General features: G+C 35.7%; 4 protein-coding genes across 8 annotated transcripts; 2 read left to right on the top strand and 2 right to left on the bottom strand.

The window, feature by feature from the left end:
• The first annotated feature begins 328 nt into the window (after nt 1–328).
• LOC107467789 (uncharacterized) lies at nt 329–2,383 on the top strand. Of its 3 annotated transcripts, none has more exons than XM_052253865.1 (2): nt 329–447; nt 1,698–2,383. In XM_052253865.1, the coding sequence occupies exon 2, from the start codon at nt 1,725–1,727 to the stop codon at nt 2,028–2,030; it is 306 nt and encodes a 101-aa protein (XP_052109825.1). In that variant the 5' UTR covers nt 329–447; nt 1,698–1,724; the 3' UTR covers nt 2,031–2,383. The 3 variants fall into 3 exon arrangements, with proteins under 3 accessions (XP_052109825.1, XP_015942460.1, XP_052109826.1); XM_016086974.3 differs by having other exon boundaries at nt 335–447; nt 1,701–2,383; XM_052253866.1 differs by having other exon boundaries at nt 368–447; nt 1,710–2,383.
• A 1,201-nt stretch (nt 2,384–3,584) lies between these two features.
• LOC107467786 (probable arabinosyltransferase ARAD1) lies at nt 3,585–6,306 on the top strand. Its single transcript, XM_016086972.3, has 3 exons — nt 3,585–4,376; nt 4,817–5,070; nt 5,419–6,306. Exons 1-3 carry the CDS (start codon nt 3,731–3,733, stop codon nt 5,968–5,970), a joined length of 1,452 nt encoding a protein of 483 aa, XP_015942458.1. The 5' UTR covers nt 3,585–3,730; the 3' UTR covers nt 5,971–6,306.
• A 1,211-nt stretch (nt 6,307–7,517) lies between these two features.
• On the bottom strand, nt 7,518–16,200 carry LOC107467782 (putative 1-phosphatidylinositol-3-phosphate 5-kinase FAB1D). Of its 3 annotated transcripts, none has more exons than XM_016086962.3 (13): nt 15,881–16,200; nt 14,421–14,714; nt 14,277–14,310; nt 13,556–14,203; nt 12,964–13,102; nt 12,543–12,884; nt 11,447–12,286; nt 10,938–11,257; nt 10,650–10,776; nt 10,385–10,534; nt 8,673–10,043; nt 8,305–8,571; nt 7,518–8,132 (listed from the first exon to the last, which is right to left on the bottom strand). In XM_016086962.3, exons 2-13 carry the CDS (start codon nt 14,659–14,661, stop codon nt 7,821–7,823), a joined length of 4,791 nt encoding a protein of 1,596 aa, XP_015942448.1. In that variant the 5' UTR covers nt 14,662–14,714; nt 15,881–16,200; the 3' UTR covers nt 7,518–7,820. The 3 variants fall into 3 exon arrangements, with proteins under 3 accessions (XP_015942448.1, XP_015942453.1, XP_015942450.1); XM_016086967.3 differs by having other exon boundaries at nt 14,499–14,714; XM_016086964.3 differs by having other exon boundaries at nt 14,421–14,709.
• A 5,306-nt stretch (nt 16,201–21,506) lies between these two features.
• Nucleotides 21,507–22,358, bottom strand: LOC107467739 (uncharacterized). Its single transcript, XM_016086914.1, has one exon. The coding sequence runs from the start codon at nt 22,356–22,358 to the stop codon at nt 21,507–21,509; it is 852 nt and encodes a 283-aa protein (XP_015942400.1).
• Between the last annotated feature and the right edge of the window lie 392 nt (nt 22,359–22,750).

Genomic DNA, 22,750 nt, shown 5'->3' with positions numbered 1-22,750 from the left:
TAATTTTGTTTAATACAAAATTATTAAAGCTTTTTTTATTTAGATAAATATTTTAATTATTAAAATATGTTTTCACCTAAAATATTTATTTTTTAGTTTTTAGATAAATCATACAGATAACTTTTTTAATAACTCAATTTAATTGAAAACTGAATTTAAGTTTAAAAAAAATTGAATTAAGTAGTTATTATTTTACAACATAATTGGTGATCATTTGAAAATAAAAATGGGGAAAACAGCCAAGAAAACACTCCAATTGAAAATTAAGTAGAAGATAAGTAGATAAACAAGTTCATAATAAAATAAAATAAAATAAATTAAATTAAAATAAAAGAGAGCAGTGAAGCAGTGAACGGTGGCCCATTTCCTTTTTCATCGTAAAAGCCTCAATCGAATCTTGTCCCACCACCACTCTCTCCTTCCTCTTCTCTCCACTCTCCATTCCAGGTTCGTACCTCCATTCTTCCTCGTTGACCCTTTTCACAATTTCCCTTCTTTTTTATAATTTAGGTTCTCTCTTAATTACTTAATTTCCCTATTTTTTTGTTAGATCCCATCATTGTGTGTGATCTTGTCCATTCTGATTTGGTTTTCTAATTTTGCACTTGTTATTCTGATTTTCAAGCTTCCAAGTTGGTTACTTTTTTAATGTTTTTATTAAAGTTTCTATTTTTGGGTGTTTGTTGATTGGGTTGTAAATTTGTAATGGTTGACTTATGTTGGGGATTTGGTTTTCGTGTTTCAGTGGAAAGGTTTCAGGTTAGAACTCATATGGTTTCGTGAATTCGAGAGTGGAGAAATAAGTAAATAGTGTCAATTTTCACTAGGAAAATTAGGGTAGGGGATGAAGACTTAAATTGGCTTATAGATATATTGGTTTATTTAGGAAATTTGAAGCATGAAGTGGAAGAATGCAATCTACTATGATTGGGTTCTGATCTGTTTGAGCTTAGGGTTTCATTTGGCTTTTCAAAAATTAAAATTCATTTTGCAAGCTAGTTCATCAACTTTGGACTAATTTTGGCTTATCATTAAAGTATGCTGAAAATTCATGTTTTCTTGCACACAGTCCTTTGCACGTATTGTTAACCGACCCTTGTCAATGGAAAACTGTATGATAACATGCTGTAATCGGAGTCCACAGTTGTTAGGCAAGTTTCGACGAAGTTGTTATGCAAGTTATGCTCTGACTTCATAAAAAATGTGATCCTGTAAAGGGAAAAACACTGATATAGATAATCATTGTCTATGATGCTTCGATATTCATTTGTAAGATGAAAACAATCAGTTTGTTTCTAAATCTATTCCTGATGTTGCAAATAGATGAGTAATGATAAGGTTGCAATTATTAGTTCCATACATTATACATTTATGATGTGAAATTACATACTTTGATGTTTACTCAAAGAAATGCTCGAGTTGTATAAGGTAGCTTTTATATATGTATTGCTCTTTTGATGTCTGATAAACAATCATTTTTACTTTGAAAAAAAAAAAAGCAATCATTCTTGCTTAGAAAGTTGACTCTATTGAGCAAGGTGGTTGAATGACATGTTTATTTTATGATTTTTACCATGCTACATATACTTCTCTAGGTGCTGAATTAACCATCCATTGATGCAAAATCATAGTTCGTATTGAAAGTTTTAATCAACAGTTGTCTCTGTTTAGTAACGTCTTATTTCTAACATTAATAGCAGCTTAACCAGGCCCTGAGAACCACAATGAGTCTGGCATGTCTTGTGTGCCATAGTGTGGAAAACCCATCACCATCACACTCTTTTCGAAGTTCTGTTTCAAATTCAGAAAATGAAGGAAGATGCTATGCTATTGCCAACTGTTTAACAAGGAAATTATCTCTTCCACCCCCAACAATGCACTCTTTTCATCCACCATCATCATCCAAAGTTACCCCACAACCTATTTCCGGTGACAACGAGGTACCTGGTACTCCAAGGCTGGTACGAAGCCGTGCTGTCAGAAGGGACATTGTACAAGACTGGAATTTTGATGAAGTTGTGATGGCTTAGACAACAACATATGGTAGAAGAAGAATAGAAGACCAATGTTGTGTTTGGTAATTGTGACAAGATAAAAATACAGAGATAGAGAGATGCACTGTCCTGTATTTATGTCACCAACTCCAAATGTGTCTCTATCTCTGTATTTGTATCCTTTCTCACCTACCAAACACATCCTAAAGGACTTGTGGGATTGGTTGGGAGTAGTTTCCTATGGGATAGTTGATAGTTCAGACTTCAGACCATGATAATGCTGTCTTGCCACTTCAAATTTTGTTACGGGTTCATTCTATTGAACTCACCTTCCACTTTCCTTGTAAAAGCTACGCCATTTGTGACTATATCAAGAAATTTTGATGCAAGACACGTTGTATATTTGTCTGTCCATTTTTTCTTCTCTTGTTCTGAACCTCCCAAAATTTATGACTTACGTCCAAAAGGGCCAATTTTTCTAGTTTCACGGCTTACGTTTGTACTGTTCTATTGCTTCGCTGCCTCATGTCAAGCTTGAGTCATACTCATTACACCATGAGACTCAACCATGTTTGACCACAATTTTGGGTGGTTAATTACATTAAGACTTATATTGAATACCATATTACCATTTACATAAATAGGGAGGAAAAGTCATTCATGATCTGATAACATTCCATGGAATCATGTTTCTTTGACATAGCTGACATCATTGTTTAGTGAGTCAGGTGTTTAATCCATTTTTAATCTTGTGGATGCATAGCTGGCTGCACATTCTTCTCCACATGGTATCTAGCTAATCTGACCAATATGAGAAGCAGAGAAGAACCAATATCAGATATCCATCTTAAAAATTGAAAAAAAAAAAAATCCAATCTGCATGAGAAAAACAAGACCCAAAATTAAGTTACTTCGACGTGTGAAAAGATAACCCTTTTTATTTTCAATATTGGAGAAAAAGTGTGTTTTGTTGTATTATAGAGATGAGAGTCCGATTTATATATAATTTTTTTTATTTTTTTAAATCACAAATATGAGAGTCAAATTTGTATATGGAAAAGTCTAGGAGCCAACAGTTTTATTGAATTTTGGCCAGTATGTAACCAGTAGAAGAAGGTGAGCCATTGGATGAAATTTCACACCAATCTCACACCATCAAATCATCATTGATGGCTAATTAATGGCTAACCATCACAAAAATTATTGGTCCCTAATATTACTCTTTGTATATTTCTAAAATTTTATTATAAAATCTGTCCTTTAAATTTCTTATCCCCACATTAACAAACAAAATATTCAATTTATTCACACTAATAAATAACACATTATATTTGTCCATTTAAAAAAAAATAGCCAAAAAATAAGTTTTTTTTTATAGTATTTCTCAATTTATTTATTGCAGATTAAGATTTATTTAACGAAATTAATTGTTATATATACAAAATAAAATTATTCCAACACTTAATTAAGTAGACTAATTGCTTAATCAAGTTAGTTGGAAGTTAAAACAAAGATGTATATGAATGATAGATTTCCTCTACATGTTAGTGTGTTAAAGTGGCATATTTAATGATCAAAACCAACCGGTGAAGTGCAATATTTCGAATTTTGGATTGATTAACGTACTAAAGGAGTGATTATTCCTTTATTATAAGCATTCATAAAAATGGGAAAACATTGATGAGTGATGAGAGAAACGGAATCACACTACTGACAGAAGAAAACAACAGAAAGCAATGCCTCTGGTTCTGAAGAACAACCATGGCAGCTCCATATCCTCTGCTTCAAAACTCTTCCTTGTCTTCACACTCCTCTCCCTTCTCTCCATCCTTCTCTTCCTCACCTCCTCCTCCCCCTCCACCACTCTCACCGCCACTTCACAGCGCACTCTCTCTCTTCCATCCACCACTTCATTCATCAATGTCATGGTCGCTGACCTCCCCAGATCCCTCAACTACGGCCTCCTCAACAATTATTGGTCCCTCAGCTCCGATTCCCGACTCGGCAGCGACGCGGATCGCGAAATCCGATCGAAACAGCTTCGCGCCAAAACCCTAGACTTCCCACCGTACCCTGAGAACCCACTGATCAAGCAGTACAGTGCCGAGTACTGGATCATGGGGGATCTCATGACGCCCTATGAGAATCGATCCGGGTCCTTCGCAAGACGCGTTTTTGACGCACGTGATGCCGACGTCATCTTCGTCCCCTTCTTCGCCACCATCAGCGCTGAGATGCAGCTTGGGATTGCTAAAGGGTTGTTCAGGAAGAAGGACGTTGCCAATGAGGATTATCGGAGGCAGAGGGAAGTCTTGGATTTTCTTAAAAACACCGAAGCTTGGAAGCGTTCTGGTGGAAGAGATCACGTGTTTGTGCTCACCGGTATAAAAATTTCCTTTTTTTTTTTTTCCATCTTTTAAAGTTTGATTTTTTGTGTTTGCAGTGCAATTGTTACGTTGTAGTATAAGATTTAGGAACTTGTTGCATGTGATGAGTGTGGAGTAGCTAAGAACACAGATTTAAGGAAAGCATGTTCTAGGTGTTTGGTTAATTTGCAGTGTGGCTTTAGTGGAAGCCTGGAATCAGGTTTTTTTTTTTTTAGTTATACTAATCTAGATGCTAATCTAATGTACTTAGTGTGTTTAGATAGAGGTACAGACTTCTATCTATTTGCTTTTGATACTTGTTGTGTTCTGAAAATTTATAATGTGATGGTGTTGGTGACAATAGGAGAGGAGAAAGTTCCAGTGTGTGCTGTTACCAGCTTATGATTTAGTCTTTGAATTGTCAGGTTATGTTAAAACTGAAGCATTCTTTGGCAGACCCAGTTGCAATGTGGCATGTTAAGGATGAAATCGCCCCAGCTATTCTCCTTGTGGTGGACTTTGGTGGTTGGTACAGACTTGACTCGAAGTCATCTAATTGTAGCTCGTCTGAAATGATTCAACACACCCAAGTTTCTGTAATTAAAGATGTTATTGTGCCGTACACACATCTACTTCCGAGGTTGCAGCTGTCAGAAAACCAGGAGCGCCATAGCCTTTTGTATTTCAAAGGAGCAAAACATAGGCACCGGGTCTGTAATATTTCCTTTCTGGCCTAACCGTGCTTCGTTTATTGTGTTTTGCACATTCTAGCATCTTCCACAATTCATAATTTGATTATCTTACTACTCTGTTCTTATAAGTGATGAAATTTGTTTAGTGATTGTAGTTCTGGTTGTTTAGTTGCACTTGACCTAGTGAGGTATCATCAGTCATGACACAAAAAGGTCTTAAAATATTAATAAAAAGTTTCCGTGGATGAGGATGAAGACTGTGTAGGCCTAAACTCTAGCAGATGCATATTCTCGAATCAAGCTAATACATTTATGTTTGTTCCATGGTTCCATGCTTATCTGATTTACATATTATTCTATTTGCAGGGTGGCTTAGTTAGAGAGAAGTTATGGGATCTATTGGTTAATGAGCCTGGTGTTATAATAGAGGAAGGCTTCCCGAATGCCACTGGACGAGAGCAATCAATTAGGGGGATGAGATCATCCGAATTTTGCTTGCATCCAGCTGGGGATACACCCACTTCTTGCCGACTATTTGATGCCATTCAAAGTCTTTGTATACCTGTTATTGTCAGCGACAACATCGAACTCCCATTTGAAGGCACGGTGGATTATACAGAATTTTCAGTTTTCGTGGCGGTTGCCGATGCGCTGAAACCAAGCTGGTTAGTCAATCATCTCAAAAGCTTTTCAAAACAACAGAAAGACAGGTTTCGCCAAAACATGGCTCAGGTACAACCCATTTTTGTCTATGATAATGGTCATCCAGGTGGCATTGGACCAATACCTTTGGATGGTGCAGTGAATCATATCTGGAAGAAAGTTCATGAAAAGCTTCCCATAATTAAGGAAGCTATAATTCGCGAAAAAAGAAAATCTCTTGGTGTTCTTGTTCCACGTAGGTGTCAATGTACTTGAATTTAAGTAATTCTTTTTTTTCTTCTTTTCTTTTTATTTTTTCCCCTCAAAGGAACAGAGACGAGTATATTAGAGGTTCTATTGTCTGCTCCATTGAAATTTCAAGAGCAAGAAACAGGAGGTTGGTTGTTGTCTTTGGTTACCAATGTGAATCTTATAGGAGAAAATAGCTGTCATTATCCATGGGTAGTGTTACTTGGTGTTTCATTATTTTTTGTACTTCATTGTCTTCTAATCCTTACTCATGAATTGCTCGAGGTTGAAATTCTCTATTTATTTTACTCTTCAAAGTGAAATCCTCACCTTCAAGGATCATAATATATTTAATTCTACTTACTCTATATTGTTGAAATGTGATAATGGAGAATTTGATTAGCCTTTTTGACTTGATAAGATTAAAATGTAATGATATATTTGACCCTTATGACTATAATGTAAAAGTGTTGACCATTGACCCTTGTCATACGACCCAACAAGGTTATCTCTTAGTAAAACTGTTTGATAATTTGTGGAATGTCTTCCAAGAGGAACAAATGACAAATCTCTATAGGTGTATGAATTTCAACGTCTAGAGTACAAGGAATCCCTTTGCAGCAAGAAAGGATAACCAATTCCTCTTCTCTTTGAAGGAAACACAACAAATAAGACACTCACTACAAAACCAACCACAAGAGGAACAGTGTTGGTCACCTTTCTAGGCAGTCCCGGATAGTAACACTTAACAACATCAAAGTGTAATCCTGCAAAGGCAAGAAAAGAGACTAGGGATAGTGATGCATGGAAAAGATCACCCCATCTTAGTCTGTAATCCGACGGCACACACGGCTTCTTTCTGCCTCCATTGAAAGTCCAGATCCCTCTAAATGTTGCCACCCCATAGTACAACCGCCCGGTGGCTGTTCTAAAGCTGTCAGTGCATGTGAAGAAGATGCAAGACACTGCCAAGATAAGCAGTTCCACTTAGTATTGCATTGATAACATAGAAATAGTGAGATTCATCAGTTTCATAATCATCATCAAGATCATAATAATAATTATCCTCACTGTTTTCATAGTGAACAATCATGTCTTGGCTGGTTGAGGTGTTCATCTCCACTAAAACCAGGCTCTGGAAGATGTTTGGGACATGAAGAATGTGAGTCATATACATTTGTAACATGTATATATATTCAGGCATAGACCCCCTTTTGTTTATGCTTTCCTTTGGAATGGAAATTCCTGTGGGAATATGTTTTTCCTTCAACAGCAACTTGGATCAGAATTTGCTTTCAACTTGGGCAACGTTAATGCTTTCCCATGTTCATATAAGTAACCCTCTGTTCATGACCAAAACAAAAAAAAAAAAAGTAACTCTGTCCCACAAGCATCATAGGAAGCATTTCACTTTCACATAGACCTAAATTTTATCCATCAAGTAGTCATCGATGATTCTAGCTGATTCAATGAAAGTTATGTTATTAACATATTATTACCCTGTCAAGGTAACAAGTTGATAATTGAAGAAATAGTAATATAATAAGTTGATAATTAAAACAGGATATGAAGCATGCTGGCAACTGCACTTTTTTCATTGACTCAAAGTAAACCTTTACATTTTTCCTTAGGCTTTACAAAAACATACTCTTATCTCATGCTGAGTATGATGGACCCATAGCATGATAACATAATCCCTAGAAATTCTCTAAAAAATGTTGAATATCAGGGCTAAGTTTATATGAACAATATTTGGCTTCCTATATACAGCTACTGGCATTAAAAAAACACATAAACTCTCAACTTGTATATGAATTCTTGAGAAATTGAATCAAAAGATTTTGGGGTAGAAAAGAAAATTAAAAAAAAAACATTTTTCACCCTTGTTGGGGAGGATCATCTTCTCCAGAGCCACAAAGTTTGCAAGGACTTGGTAATTTCTGAGAACACCAATGATCTGGAACACTCAAAAAATGGGTAGACATGAATTTTCTGAACCTCTTCTTGTATTCCCTTGGAGATATTACGGTTGGCAACACATTCTTCGGCACAACGAGCGAGGATTTCATCCATGTCTCGAGATGCTTGTCCCAGGTATACTGCCTGAGATAATCGATGATGCCACAAACAAGCACGCGCTTCTGGGAATCCACTCCAACTAGTAAGGAATAATCCATCACGTTGACAGACTGCATATTGAGCACATAAAGACGTTTATAAGCAAGAAGCCAGGAAAAAGAAAACCAAAACACAAACGGATTTAACTAACACATAAGCATAAGGGTCACAACATGCGTGATATATACTATATATCGAGAATTCAGGGCTCGAAGATTCAAATGATTTTAGTGCAGGGCTTACATTGAGAAAAGTTGTGTCATTCCAAACAGCCCTTTGAAGAAAACGCTTCGCTTTATGACTGACATACAGTGGAGAAGAGTTCATGTCATTCACAAAGTTCTGATCCAAAAGAACATCTCCAGCACCATCAGTAGCAGTATTGAACCGGGCATAAAGAGCACCTTTAAGATCATACTGGCGAGTAATATTGCAATTGTAGGTAAGATTTTCCATCACCATGAGGTCATGCTTAACTTCTTTTCCAGTTTTTACGTTTCTTTTAGTAACCTGCACATAGATTGAAAGGGAAAACGTTCCATGAAACAACACAATTGGAAAAGTTGGTCACAGTGTGAATGTTGCACACTTGCACAGATCAGTACACTAACCTGATATATCCCCATGACCTTTGCGAGACATGTTTGGCTCCCAGACTCAAATGACTCCCTCATGTATTTGAAATACACAGAAGAAAAACCCAAAAATGAATCAAGTTCTGTCTTCTTGATTTCCTTTATGATGAACCTGTCATCAAGTGTCTTCGCGAAAAAGGATTTGCTTTTTCCACCTTTAGCATCCCAATTCCTACAGCGGCTTAAAGAAGCAATATAATCAAGATCAGATAGGCAACATCTACTCCTAAGTTCACGGAACTGGTTAACGTAATGACAGATCACTGAATATTTTTCCCTCCCTAGTGATTTTGCATATCCCATTGCAATCTCTATGCTATGGTTTTCTGGAGCATGAGAAGTTCTCGACTCTTCCGAAGAAGTGCTTCCTGCAGAGTGCACAGAATCTGCATCTGAAGAACTTCTTGAAAACGTCTGTGGAGAGGGTAAGGCTCCATGGAATGAACTAGGCAAACCATCATCCCCATCATCAACTTCTGTCACCACCGATGGATCTTTCAGAAAGGCCAGAGCACAAGCAATTATACTTGAGGGTTCACCCTCATAGTCAGATACAATAAAATTATCTGTCCTAAGGGGGATGTGCAACCTTGTGCCTTCATCAGCGATTAGTTGATTTGCTGTCGGTAAATTTTCTATGATAGAGCTGCTTACTGGTTCAAATCTTGGCAAGAATCTTTTCTGGAAGTCCCTTATGCTGATCTGCCGAATGTCGGCAAATGGCCTCCAGAACCATTCATTTGAATCCGGCAAGATGGGAACAGGTGAATGCTGTGAATCATCCTTGTTTGATATCCTCGTATCAGCAGCTGGATGACTAATTTGTGTATTATCTGTGGAAGCTGGAGAATTTTCATGCACTTGGAGATGATTTGACATAGCAGAGTCTGTTTCATAGAGACTGCTATCTGATAAAGGGAACCGAGTGGGAACATCTACATTCAATTTCAACTTTCGGTCAGCGGGTCTCTCTGACCTAAAATCACTAATAATTGGCATCGACACATTTAGTGGGACATCAGATGCATTAGATAGATCATCCTGTTCATTGCATTCTAGAAGAGGTCCACTTATCGGAATTTCCTTTATAGGGATTTCATTCACTTCCACAGATGTGTCCCGCATCCCATTTATATTGCAACCTTCCGTAGACCCACATTCTTGCATAACTTTCTCAGAGACATCAGACTCCGTTTTTAGATGATCAGGAGAGAGAAGTGAGTTCAGTCGTCGATCCCAAACATAGGCTTCAATAAAAAGATCCCACATCAATCGGTTTAGACAGAGAAGTTTGTACGCAGCCCGATCTAGATCCCCCTTCTTAGCAACAGCATTCTTGATATTTACCTGTTATCATGACACAAGACATAGGAAGAAGACATCAGGATTCATACGAATCACAGAGCCTAAGCTTCTAATCAGCACTTTAGCAATAACAATATAGAACCTTAAATATATGCAGTTCTTCATCTATAAAAAATTGTCACTTTCATTAAATGTAAAACATCTTGGTTAAGTCTAATGATGTTATGTCTCTAGAAGAGAAACATTTTCAGTGAGCTAGCGTGTATAAAATTGAACACTTAACATACATATACATATGAATCAAAATTAATAGGTTCTGGCCTAGAAGAGATATTTAGAGCTAGCAAATTTCAAAAGCATGTTCATATTAAAATAAAGCTAACCTCAAACTCTTCTTGCTCTCGCTTTAACATCATCTCAACCTCAGTGAACTCTCTCATTGATCCTCCAAGATTCAATGTTGATCCATTAGAACTTATTGTCTTCAAAAGGTGTGCAACTTCCGTAAAGAGTGATATGCCTTTCATGTACACCTTTAATGCATGAAAGCAATGAAAATTAGGAAAATAGAAATCCCTAAGTAAATCTACAACATATGATAAAAATCAAAGAATCATTCACATGAAAATAGCCAGATAGTGAACATACATTCTCAATCTCCTTCGAAAGCCTCTCTTGTTTTATTGAACCACTTAACTCTAGCTTTTGAGGTGGCATGGCAACATTATAAGTCATGACAGAAGAATATCTGAACATTGCAACCATATGACCTAATCTGCATGATAGGAAAGGGCAATGAGACCTCCAAAAAATACATGCGAAGTGTAAAACTTATGCACAGCAAGGCCTATGGAGATAAGTTTTAGAAGTTGATGGATTTGCATTCAAAAGCAAGATTGAATACATCAAAGTGTAAGTTGAGTAGGATGATCATACCCAAAGAAGTAGAGAAAATCCCTGTCAAGAGAATGGCCACAGCTCAATTTTCCGCTAGAAGTAGAATAGTGAGAAAGGCTAAGCTCCAAAAACTTTCCAAATGATAGACTACGTGCAGTGGCAGATATCAACACTCGCTTTGTGAAGTGGGCCTTGCATTTTCCACAACGGCTCCACATCCAAAGCTTCCCTTCTTCCTCCCCAGGCAAGAACCTTGCCTCAGGCAATCGTTTAACTTGTATTGTAAGTTGTTTATTGTGATGAGCATAATAATACAAGTGAGCTTCTGGTAATTCTTGACAGGTGTCACAAAGTCTTGTCTGCACATGTAACAAAAAACAGTTAGAAGTTCAAACATAAGCTTTGTCGAAACTCATCTTGCAGAGAATAGAGTCAGAAGGGCAATCAAAAATTAAAAACCTATATATACATGCATAAGTGTGCGTTTTTTTTTATATTATACTCAAATAGATAAAGAAAAGGAATAAGGGCAACAAAGCAATTGAAACCTGATTAAGTAGGTTATCCTTCAGAAACTTTCCAAGGGGAACATCAAAATTCTTGTAGAACATGATATGAGAAAAATGACTTTGCTGGCAGACAGTCCCTCTTAAGGCATTCCGGCTAGACATCAAGACCAAAATACTCTGTGAATCCAGCATTGCATTGATTTCATCTTTATTTTGGATTTTATTTCCATCAGTATCACCATCTTTAATTTTGTCTCCATTGGAGTTTAAGTATGCGGCAGAGGACAGGGATTGTCCACCATTAAGTAACTTCTCATCATCAGAATTGCAATTTGCTTCGGTCTTGGTACTGCCATCTGCCTCTGGAGAGTCTAAACCAGAAATTGATATGCTTACCTGATCATCAGGTTTCCTTCCATTGAAGCCAAAATATTCTGAGAGAGACTGATAAGGAGCAGACGATGTAAACTGAAAACTATCCCCCATAACTTTCTTCAGAGAAGATGAAATGGCTGAGAACCCAGAAAAGACGGCTGGATTATATGGTTCACTAGAAAATGGGAAAAACTCTTGTTGTACGGAACTATTTGCAATTTTTTCATGAAGTCCATTGGGTATTGGAACATCAGTACTAATTATTCCATTTTCAGCAGAATACTCAACAAATGGAATGCTTGTATCAACTGATGCAGAATCAAGGGATTGTTGATTGATTGGCAAGATTCCTGCTTCATTCAAAGAAGGAATGGTAGAAAACATTGCTTTCTGATCAACAAGAAAGGAGGTTTCAAGGATTAAATGATATGCCATGACAACAGCACACCGCACAATGCATTTGACCCTTTTCAGTTCATCACTAGGTGCTCCTTTCAACAAAATCTGCAATGTTAAGAAAGAAGAAATCAATAACAAAAACTGTCAAAAATAGAACTGCAAAGGCCAAAGAAAAAGAAAAAAATCCCACAGGAGCAGCTTCAGAACAAGTGATAACTCATTTTTAACTGACTACTAAGCCGAAAACAATAATACAATTTTGCAGGGTCATAGAAGAATGAGGAAATTACCTCATTAGTCTTGTAGATAAGAGAAAAAAAATAAAAGAAATGAAGGTTCCGAGTTATGAGCATAGGCATACCGTGCATCCCAAACGTGTAGGACAGCCCTCAATGAACATCAAAGTCTTGGTTGGCCGCTTTCCTCCTTCAACTGTACCAGCATGTTCCTCCACAAACTTCTCAAAGTAAATAAAGTCACAGTGTTTCAGCTTTTGACCATTCAAATTATCACATGTTAGAATTGGTGAGCCAGTACAACGTGCAACCCTTTCCAGGCGATGAAGCTTCATATCAAGAACTAGCGTCATCCCCTTTGCCAAAATTGACTCTTGTATATCTCGAGAAACTGTCTTCTCAACTAATATAACATTTGGATGGCACATTTCTATAAGATCCATCTTGGACTTCAGATAGTCTTTCTCCTGTTAAGCAAGCAAATGATCAGCTAGAGAAAAAGCACATAATCCTCGCTCTGTGTTTAAGTAATCTAATTTAAGTTACCTGGTGCATGGAATCAAATGAGGACAGTCCACTATGACCAAGCATGCCACTAATCAGTAACAACCTTGGATGTTTGTATTTAGTTGGCATGTGCTTGTGAGCAGCATGTTTCTTGAAGACGGAACCTCTCACGAGCTGACTGCAATTCCAAAACATTTTCTCTAAGATTTTCTACTAAATATTATGCTCATTTAGCATTGAAATGTTTGTTTATTGCAGAAGAACCACTGCTATGTGTTCAGAAAAGAAGAAAATGCTCTTAAATAGTTAAGGAGGAAAACACTTTGGTAATAACAAAATATGAAGATTCTTAAATTACATAACATGGATCCATAAAATCTTTATTCATTATAGACAAAGACAGTGCCATCTGCCAATTATACTATGAGTACATATAAACAATAAATATAAACTCTAACTGAAGACAGATGAGAGCTAGACTATTTTCTGTAGGAGGGGGTCAATACTTTATATAGAGAACAATAATATGCATTCTAATTTTATTCTTAGCTAAAAATTCAAACAGAGTCACAATATATAATAAGGCGAAAGGGAAAAAAATTACGAAGAATGACTTGAGAATTATTTTTACCTTTGGCTGCGGGAACCAGCAGCAATGCATTTTACTTTCACATATCCATCAGGATCCATTGTATTAATTCCAATAGCATCAGCCTTCAAAAAAGCAGCAGCTTCCCAGGATAAAGATGTTACTATGTCCACCCAACTCTTATCACCTTCATCAGAAGAGGGAACTCCAACAGATTTAAGAAGCTGGCCCACAAGTGCCTTGAATTTTCCATTCATTACTTCTTCCATTGCTCTCTGTTTTTCCTCTTTGAACCTATTGCATCCACTTACTTCATCCTTGGAACTAAATATAGAGGTAGTAGGATCACCCCAGTTATCCTCGTCTTCATCTTCATCATTATAAGTCACACTGTTGTCCATATCATCCTCTGGATTTTCTGGCTCAGGTGGTTCCCAGGTTTGGATATCCAAGTCATTAGGAAGAGAATATTCGATCTCTTCAGCAGAGGATGCGTCAGGGTTTTCAGAACCATCAAGTTTTGTTTCTTGACAGTTACGGCCTTGCTCAATCTCCACATTTCTCACTATGTAACCCTCATTGTCATTACTGCTTTCTTGGGAATTGTTTTCCATCCCTTTTTGCAATTCCCCATTCAACTTATGAAGATCTTCTCTAGCACCGCCTACTGTACTTTCTTCTCGACTCATCCTAAAAGAAAAAACAAAATAAGTATTTGAGAATAGTTAAGTTAATACTCACACCACTGTGTGCACTTTGATACCTGTCGAATGAGTTCACATCAACAGAAAAATCACCTGAAAGATTACATATTGAAGAAAGACTGGGTTACACAAATATCTCTTGGAAATATAATAGTAACAACATCGAGATTCAAAAAACTAAAGACAGCAGCATAGAAATTTACTGCAGGTGGAGACACAGCTACCACTACTTGACAAGGATGAAGTTGGACTAATGTGTGGAGTCGCAAAAGGACTTGTACCATTCAATTTCATATTTTCGCGCTCTAGCTTCTCCCCACAAAACTTACAAGGCTTTGTGGGAACTTTACTATTCAACTTCAAACTACTCTCATGATCCTGTTTCTTCTCTTCAACATTTGATCCCATCAAACCAGCACCACAATAATGGCACATACTACACATTCAATATAACACTGATCCCGAGACGTTATAAAGCGAAAAGCTTGATCCCTGCTCTGACACAAGAAATAAACTATGTCTTAGTATTGAATTACTTTCAAGACTAAATATCCTTCATTCAACTAATTCATGAAAAGAACCAATAAAATTCAGTGCAGTAATATCTATTCCTATTTCATTAAAATGTCCTAAGTTCAATTCCAGTTTGCTTCCCTTCTGAGTAATTTAATACTTATCAAATACTATCTATTAAAATGTCGGCATAAAAGAGTTTCATATAAAGAATGAAATAGTAAAACACAGATGCTCATTAATCAAGAATAATAATAGAATCAAACAATTGTTTTATCATGCTAATTCTTTCATAGAATACAAAAATAACAAGTGCTACCTGTGCTATGCTTTTTCAAGGTTTAACAACATTTTTACAACAGAGAGAAGGGGATACAAGAAATATAATATGATACCTTTCATAGACCAAACACAAAAGAAACATTCAATCAAGAGGAGCTCCAAACAAAATGAAAAGGCTTTTATTTGGTATTATTTAGTAGATTGATGCAACAGATATAGAAAAGATACCGAACAAATCTGCATCAAGTTGAATCAAACAAAGCTAGGGGAACAGAAAACTTAATCTCCACCAATGGGTAATTTCTTGGGGGTTGTCAATCTCCAAACAAAAATCCAACAAGAGATACAAGATCAAAAGAATGAGTACAAATAACAGGACTAAATCAAATATTAGACCAAGTGCTACAACTGCAGATTCAAGTATTATGTAACAAAAAGGCCAAAACCAAAGTGGAAAAGTGACTTCAGATGCACATTCTGTCATGCAGGCAACATAACAAAAACCCCAGAATTCAGAATCCGTGATTTTGAATTAGAACTATGAAACAGCGAACACTCTCAACAGCTCTTGAAATGGATCAGAGCTGAACGAAGAGGGGAAAGAAATTCCAAAAATTATACATTAACAAAGAAAAAAAATAAATTGATAAACCCGCACAAGACTGATCCACAAAAATCAGATGAAGCACTCAATCAAGTCTTCAGTTTTTCAGGTAGAAAATCAAATAAGACCTTCAACATCTTTCCATCTTAGACCAAGATTCATCCAGAAAAGTGCCATGTTCAGCTCCAATAAAGGTTTAAAACAATGAACCATAACTTGAAATTTACAAAAAGAAGAAAAATTGACAAGAAATGTAGACCTTACCGTCAAAGCAAAACCAAGAACAAATACATGGATGTGACCCCAAATCAATCTCAGCTCCCAAGCAAAACGGGTAAAAACCCTCTTCAAGAAAGGGAAAAAAAAGTCCACTGTTTTCTCAAATAAGCAAAGAATTCGGTGTAAGAAGAGTTGCACAAAACCAACCCAACTATAAAAAGTTCGAAACTTTTCCGAGGAAACTAAAATGGGTAAGCATCAGAAAGGCGATATCCGAAGAATAGAAGAATTGTTGAAAGAGGTTCAATGAATGAACACAGAAAAGAAAGAAGAAAATAAAAAGAATAATAACAACAAGAAGAAGAAGGAAAAAACTGACACTGTGTAAAATGTAAATGAGATTATGAAGAAGGAATAAGAAAGCACAAGAAGAAAAAATTGTTGCTGGGCCCCACCCCTTATTTCCTTGCTTTCAAAGCCCCAAAATATCAGAGTTTTCAAAATTTAAAATTTATATTATTATTTTACTTTTAATTTTTTGACCCAATCAAAATATTAATTGCTTCATAAAATAAAAATTAAAAAATTGAAAAGAAAGAAAATGTTAAATTGTTTGCTGTTACTTTCTCTGTCGCGTGTGCCCTAGATTTTGGGGGTAATGTTTGTCTACTGTGCTCTATACGCGTCATCAAATGTGAAAGGTCGGATTTTAAATTGGCTTTTTAATTAAGTTTTGGATTTGAAAATGAATGGAAAGTGTTAGCTTTTTTTTAATTACTATTTTAATTGCTCTAAATAAGGAAAGTTTTAATTTTTTTATATTTTGAAAATAATATATATACTCAAGTTTTATTCATTTAAATATTAGATAATTAAAAGAATAAATTAAAATTTCTAAGTACTATGTTTTTGTTTTAATTTAAATTCTTGTTTTGATAAAAATATTTTTTTTTTAAAAGTTGGTCTTGATCTATTGAATATTGACACAGAAAATTAAAAGTTGATATAAACTAAAATATTAAACAAATTACATTAATATTTAATTTATCTTGTACTTAATAGATAAAAAAATCAAAACAAAAAAACAAATATTTTTATTAAAAATTTATAAAACATATAGATTTATTAATATCTTTTATATTTTTAATTCTAAATATTAAATTTTAAATCTAATACAATAATACATCAACGATTACTATTTTGCAACTTAGGGCCACGATGCTTTTGTATCTTTCAAGATTTCATCACTTTCTTGAGTTCTTCAATTCCGCGTAGCAGTAATTAATTAACCCTGATTCCCTAAATCATAAATGGTGCTACATTAACCACTGAAAACTAATAAACTTTAAATTATGAGTTAGGATTTAGATAAGATTACTGATGGAAAATATTTTAAAACAATACAAAATTTAAATTTCCAATGTATTTATTATATATTTATTAGAATAAATTATTTAAAATTTTTTATTATTAGTAATTTTAATTTGTATTTTTAAGATATATATTAGTTAACTTTTACATTATATGATAAACTTGTAAGAAAAAGAATACATGACAGTAGAGGTGTTTGCAGTGTAATTTAGTTTAGTTATATAGAAAAAAGTTATATGATCATTTATTAAAATTGTGGTTCGATTTGTCGAAATTATTCAAACTAAATTAAACTAATTAAAATCAGTTTAATTTGGTTTAATTGGTTTAATTTTTTCAATTAATTCAAATAAAAATTTATCATATTATTTCATAAAGTTATAATATTAAAATCATACAATATAATAAATCAATAACTAATTAAAGTCTTGACACAATAAAATTCAACAACAAAAGAAATTATAATGACAATAAAAGTTATTAAAAGTTCAATTAGTCAATACATAAAAAATAAAAATAAAATTTTAACAAAAGATAGCCACATTTTAGTGTTCATTATTTCTCTCTAGCAAAATAGTTAAATACCTTTAAGTAAATCAACCTGAAATCAAAAGACGACAACAATAATAATAATATAACACCAGTAAAAAAATATGAGGACATATCTCATCATAATGATATAATATTAAAAAAAACCTAGTTATACTTTAAGATTAGAAGTGGGTGCAACTTCTATAAAACATATAAAAATAAAGAACAATTATAATAAATAATATTTATAAAAAAAATAAATTAATGAAAAAATAATTCAATCAATGAATTTATTGATTATCTTATACTTACAAATTTGTTTGGAGGAACATTACATTTTTTTTTTCCAAAGATAGTAGGTTATATTTCATTAATTATTGAAAAATGAAATACAAAGATGTCCAAAAGCAGGACAGCATAATGAAAGATGGGGATTTCCCAAAAATACTACACTGAAGGTATTCATCCAACGATACAAGGTCGAAAAACGAAAAAAATCTTAAAGAAGAAAGAATGATAAATCAAATTGAATGCAACTAAGAGCTTGCCTCATGGAGATGACGACCTAAACTGGGAGTTTTTTGGATTTCACGGAGCAACTTGACAGAGCTTGCTAGAATAGCAGACGACATTGAAGTAGAACCTTCAAAAATCAACTGATTGCGAGCTTTCCAGCAGTTCCAGCAAATGATGGCAAGCAATTGAGGATTACGGTCATCATTCTTCAACAGGTTAAGCATCTCTGTTGATGCAATCCACCATGTCCAAAAGTCGTTAGGACTCTGAGGGGGAAGACAGTCACGAAGATAACTCTGAGACCATACATCTTTAATTCTAGAGCAATCGATCAAACAATGAGTGACTATTTCGGTGGCTTCATGACAGCAGGGGCATATTGGTGATATAGATGGGATGCGGTGAGTAATCTGAGCAAGCACCGGGAGCCGGCCATGGAGAGCTTTCCAGATAAATAGCTTAATTTTGTGAGGCAAGTTCAACTTTCATAGATCAATCCACGGCTTTTTCTGTTGCATATAATTAGGGCAAAGCTCCAGAGACGGATGGTAAAATAAATAGCCAATTCTGTAACCTGAAGCTGTATCATATTGTTTGGATTTGTTCAAATCCCATTGCAATTTGTCCCTACTCTGCTGAATTTTAACTGACAAAATCCTGTTTGCAACGTCTTGGGGAAATAATTCTTGAATAAGATTCTGATTCCAATTCCTATCTTCAGTAATTAGATCTTTAACTCTTGGAACCAACTCAGAGATAGCTTGTCTATTTGGCATGTTATAAATCTTTAAAGGATACGGAGGAGGCAGCCAAGGATCCTCAAAAGTTTGGATATTCTCTTCAGTACCCACAGCCCAATTAAGACCTTTTTCAACAATCTTTCGGCCTTCCAGTATACTCCTCCATCCCCAAGAAGGTAAGACTCCAATTTCTGCCGTTATAGCATTACCATTGCTAAAGTATTTACCTCTTAGGATTTTGGATAATAAGGAAGTAGGCTGTGTTACAAGTCGCCACAATAACAGAATAAGAAACAGTTGTCACTAATTCTCGAATCCACATGATCCACCGGGAGTCAAAACCAAACTTCTCCAATATAAACCAAAGAAAGTGTCATTCCACCCTATCATATGCCTTACTCATATCTAATTTTAGCGCCATTTCATTTTCGAGTCCCCTTTTTTTGTTCTTCAAGTAATGCATACACTCGTGAGCAATTAGGATATTACCAGAGATTAATCTGCCTTTAATAAAAGCACTCTGCGTAGGGCTAATTAGTCTATTCATCATACCCTGAAGTCTATGTACAAATACTTTGGAGATAATCTTGTAAAAGACTGAAGATAGGCTTATTGGTCTTACCTGAGTCATATCTTTAACATCAGAAATCTTGGGAATAAGACAGATCTGAGTGTGATTAAAACCCTTCAAAATTCTGCCCCCTGAAAAGAAGCTCTTAACTGCTCGAAACACATCACCACTAAGTATGTTCCAAAAGCTTTGAAAAAAGTTTGCTGTCATACCATCATCTCCTGGAGCACTTTGAGGATGAATGCTAAATGTCGCACGTTTCACTTCCTCCACAGTCACTGGTCTTTGAAGCCTACGGTTCATGTGAGCTGTAACCTTAGGTTCAAAATCAGTAAACAGAGGTTCAGGGTTCTCATGACAAGTGGAGGAAAAGATGTCCTTGAAATAAGATTCAGCCACAGAAGCAATACCAGCATTTGAAGCAGCCACTTCACCGTCACTGCCAGTTAGTTGCCAAATTCTATTCCTTCGGGTTCGATTTCTAAATTTCTGATGGAAGAAAGTTGTATTCTGATCGCCAGATTTGAGCCATTTGACTCTAGACTTATCTTTCCAATAAGATTCCTCATTTTGCAATGCTTTTTCAAGTTTGTCCTCTATTTCTAAAATGATGTCACCTTCATGAATTCCTGCTAAACGAAGTTTCTATAATTCAGACTGTAGTAAATCAATCTCCACCTTCGAATTAGATCTGTATTCTTGCTGCCGTCTGACAATCTTATGTCGACAACGCTTTAGTTTTTGAGCTAGGATATACATGGTTGAACCATCAATCTGTTCATGCCAAACCTCTCTAACAATCTGCCTTATTTCATCATTGGAACACCATCTTTCTTGGAATTTGAATCGGCGTTTAGATCTCTCAGTTCTCGGGTTAGAGTCTAAGAGAAGAAGGGAGTGATCCGAGCCTGATTCTGACAGTCTAAGAACCGTTGCATTGGGATAGAGTTGCTGCCAATCAACTCCTACCAGGAATCGGTCCAGTCTTTCCTGTATCAACTCATCACCCCTCCGTCCATTCGACCAAGTGAATGGTCTTCCAACCATACCAATATCAATCAGAGAATTATCATCAATAAAACTGTTAAAGGTTTCGATAGAAGAAGGATATTTAGCACCCCCACTTGCTTTCTCCAATTGACTAGAAATGGCATTAAAATCACCCATTAACACAACCTTACCATCAAACTGTTGCGTGACTGAAGTTAATTCAGCAAACTGAGCCATTCTATGTTGATCATTTGAACTGAGATAAACACCTAGAACACCATAGGGATCATTAGATCCAGCTGTCAGAACTGATGCCGCAATAAAGAATCTACCATGCTGCAAAATCTGAACAGTGCAACCATCCCTCCATGCCATTGCCAAACCCCCTGATAATCCATCCGGATCCACAATAAACCATTCCTTGAAACCACAAGATCTTAATTTTCCTTCAACTTGTCGAGATTAATTTTTTGTTTCACAGATAAAACCAACCTCGGGGGAGTAGGATTTGCAAATCCCTTTAAGATTGTGGATTGTCAGGGGTCTCCCCAAACCCCGATAATTCCACGAGAGCAATTTCATATTTCTTTGGGTGCTACTTGAAGGTTGGCACCCTCCACCGTCATAGCATCAGAGACAATATCATTGAGACAAATTTTTTTTTTTGAAATTTCTTCAGTACCATTACCTCCACTCCTCCATTTGAAACCTATCACAAACTTTCTGGCAAGTTGTTTCAGGTTTGGCTTTCTGTTCTCCTTTTTAAGCTTGGATATGACGTTGTTATTGTGTTGGACATTATTCATGGTATAGGATATCTCCAATAGAGCATTAGAAGAAGAATTAGTACTAGTAGTCGTACCTGTATTTTCTGATTCACCCTCATTTTCTTCTCTAGAACCCCAATTTTTTCATTATTCTATTTTTTCTGATCATCTTGCACACTCATTTTTTAGAAACTATCAAAAAGCCAAGCAGGTGGAGATTTTTTCTTCGATTGAGCTGGAATAGAACCATCCCGAGGTTGGTTAGGATTGAAGGAAGCTCTCTTTTCAGTTAAACGCCTACCGACTTGATCTGCCTTAAGCCATTCACCAACTTTATCTTCCTTGATATTGTTTTGGGCAGAATCATCAATAAAACATTGGTAGTTCTTAGATTCATTCCCCAATTTTGCACAATAAGTACAGAACACACCTATACGTTCATAGCATATTCCAATTTCCAGCATTTTCTGATTAGGATCAAGCAGTTTCAGTGTATCCCTCATTCTTTTATCACCGTTCAGTTCCACTTTAGCCTTCACTATACGTGTATCGTTGCCTCTAACTTCAAATAGAGCAACATCTTCAATTTGACCAAGTCTCCCACCCAATTTTCGTCCAATCTCAAGTGTTTTGTATTGTTCAGGCAATCCCCAAAATTGTGCCCATACAAGAAAAGAAGAGATGTGATTATCCTCCATGTTTATTGATTGCTTCCATCTGCGAACATGAATAACAAAACTCTTGAATAACCAAGGTGAACCTCGCTCAATTCGAGTCACATCAGAGTCATTCTCAAAGAAAAATTGAAACTGGTTCCTGGATTTTTCGACTACTCTGAATCCTTCTGGTTTATTCCATATTGCATACAGAGCTCCTTCCATGGTACCTACGGAAAAGATCCGATCTGAGAAAATTCTTCCAAACAGGCTCCAGGCTTGAATTCCTTCGAAAACATCTTCATAAGCTAAAACGATCAAGTCATCCTCCTGATCACTATCAATTATACGAGAGTTCTGTGTCTTTGATTTGTTGCTCATGGTATATAGAAAAACAGAATTGGTATTTAATGATTTCAGAGAGAAATAAGATATATGGAATGAGTGAATTAGAAAACGAAATGAATTAAAAGAAGAATGAATTGGGAGAGAAAACGAAAATTAGAGAACTAAGTGGAAAATAAATTAAGAGAAGAAAGTAAAGGAAGATAGAAAAGATTTTGACGAAGAAAAGACAAAAAAAAGGTGTAACCATGGAGGCGGCGCAGTGAAACCCTAGTAGAGCGTGAACGAACTCATAGGGCGCTGGATGAGGAGTACGTACTCCCGCTGTAACAACCACATAAACTACATTCACTGAGCTATTACTCACCTTGGAGGAACATTACATGTCCACTAGTTTCACTTTCAATTTTACCAATGTGATCATTTAT

This window comes from Arachis duranensis, chromosome 9 (assembly GCF_000817695.3).
Source record: "Arachis duranensis cultivar V14167 chromosome 9, aradu.V14167.gnm2.J7QH, whole genome shotgun sequence".
NCBI lineage: Eukaryota > Viridiplantae > Streptophyta > Magnoliopsida > Fabales > Fabaceae > Arachis > Arachis duranensis.
This window is presented reverse-complemented; position numbering and strand designations above follow the sequence as displayed.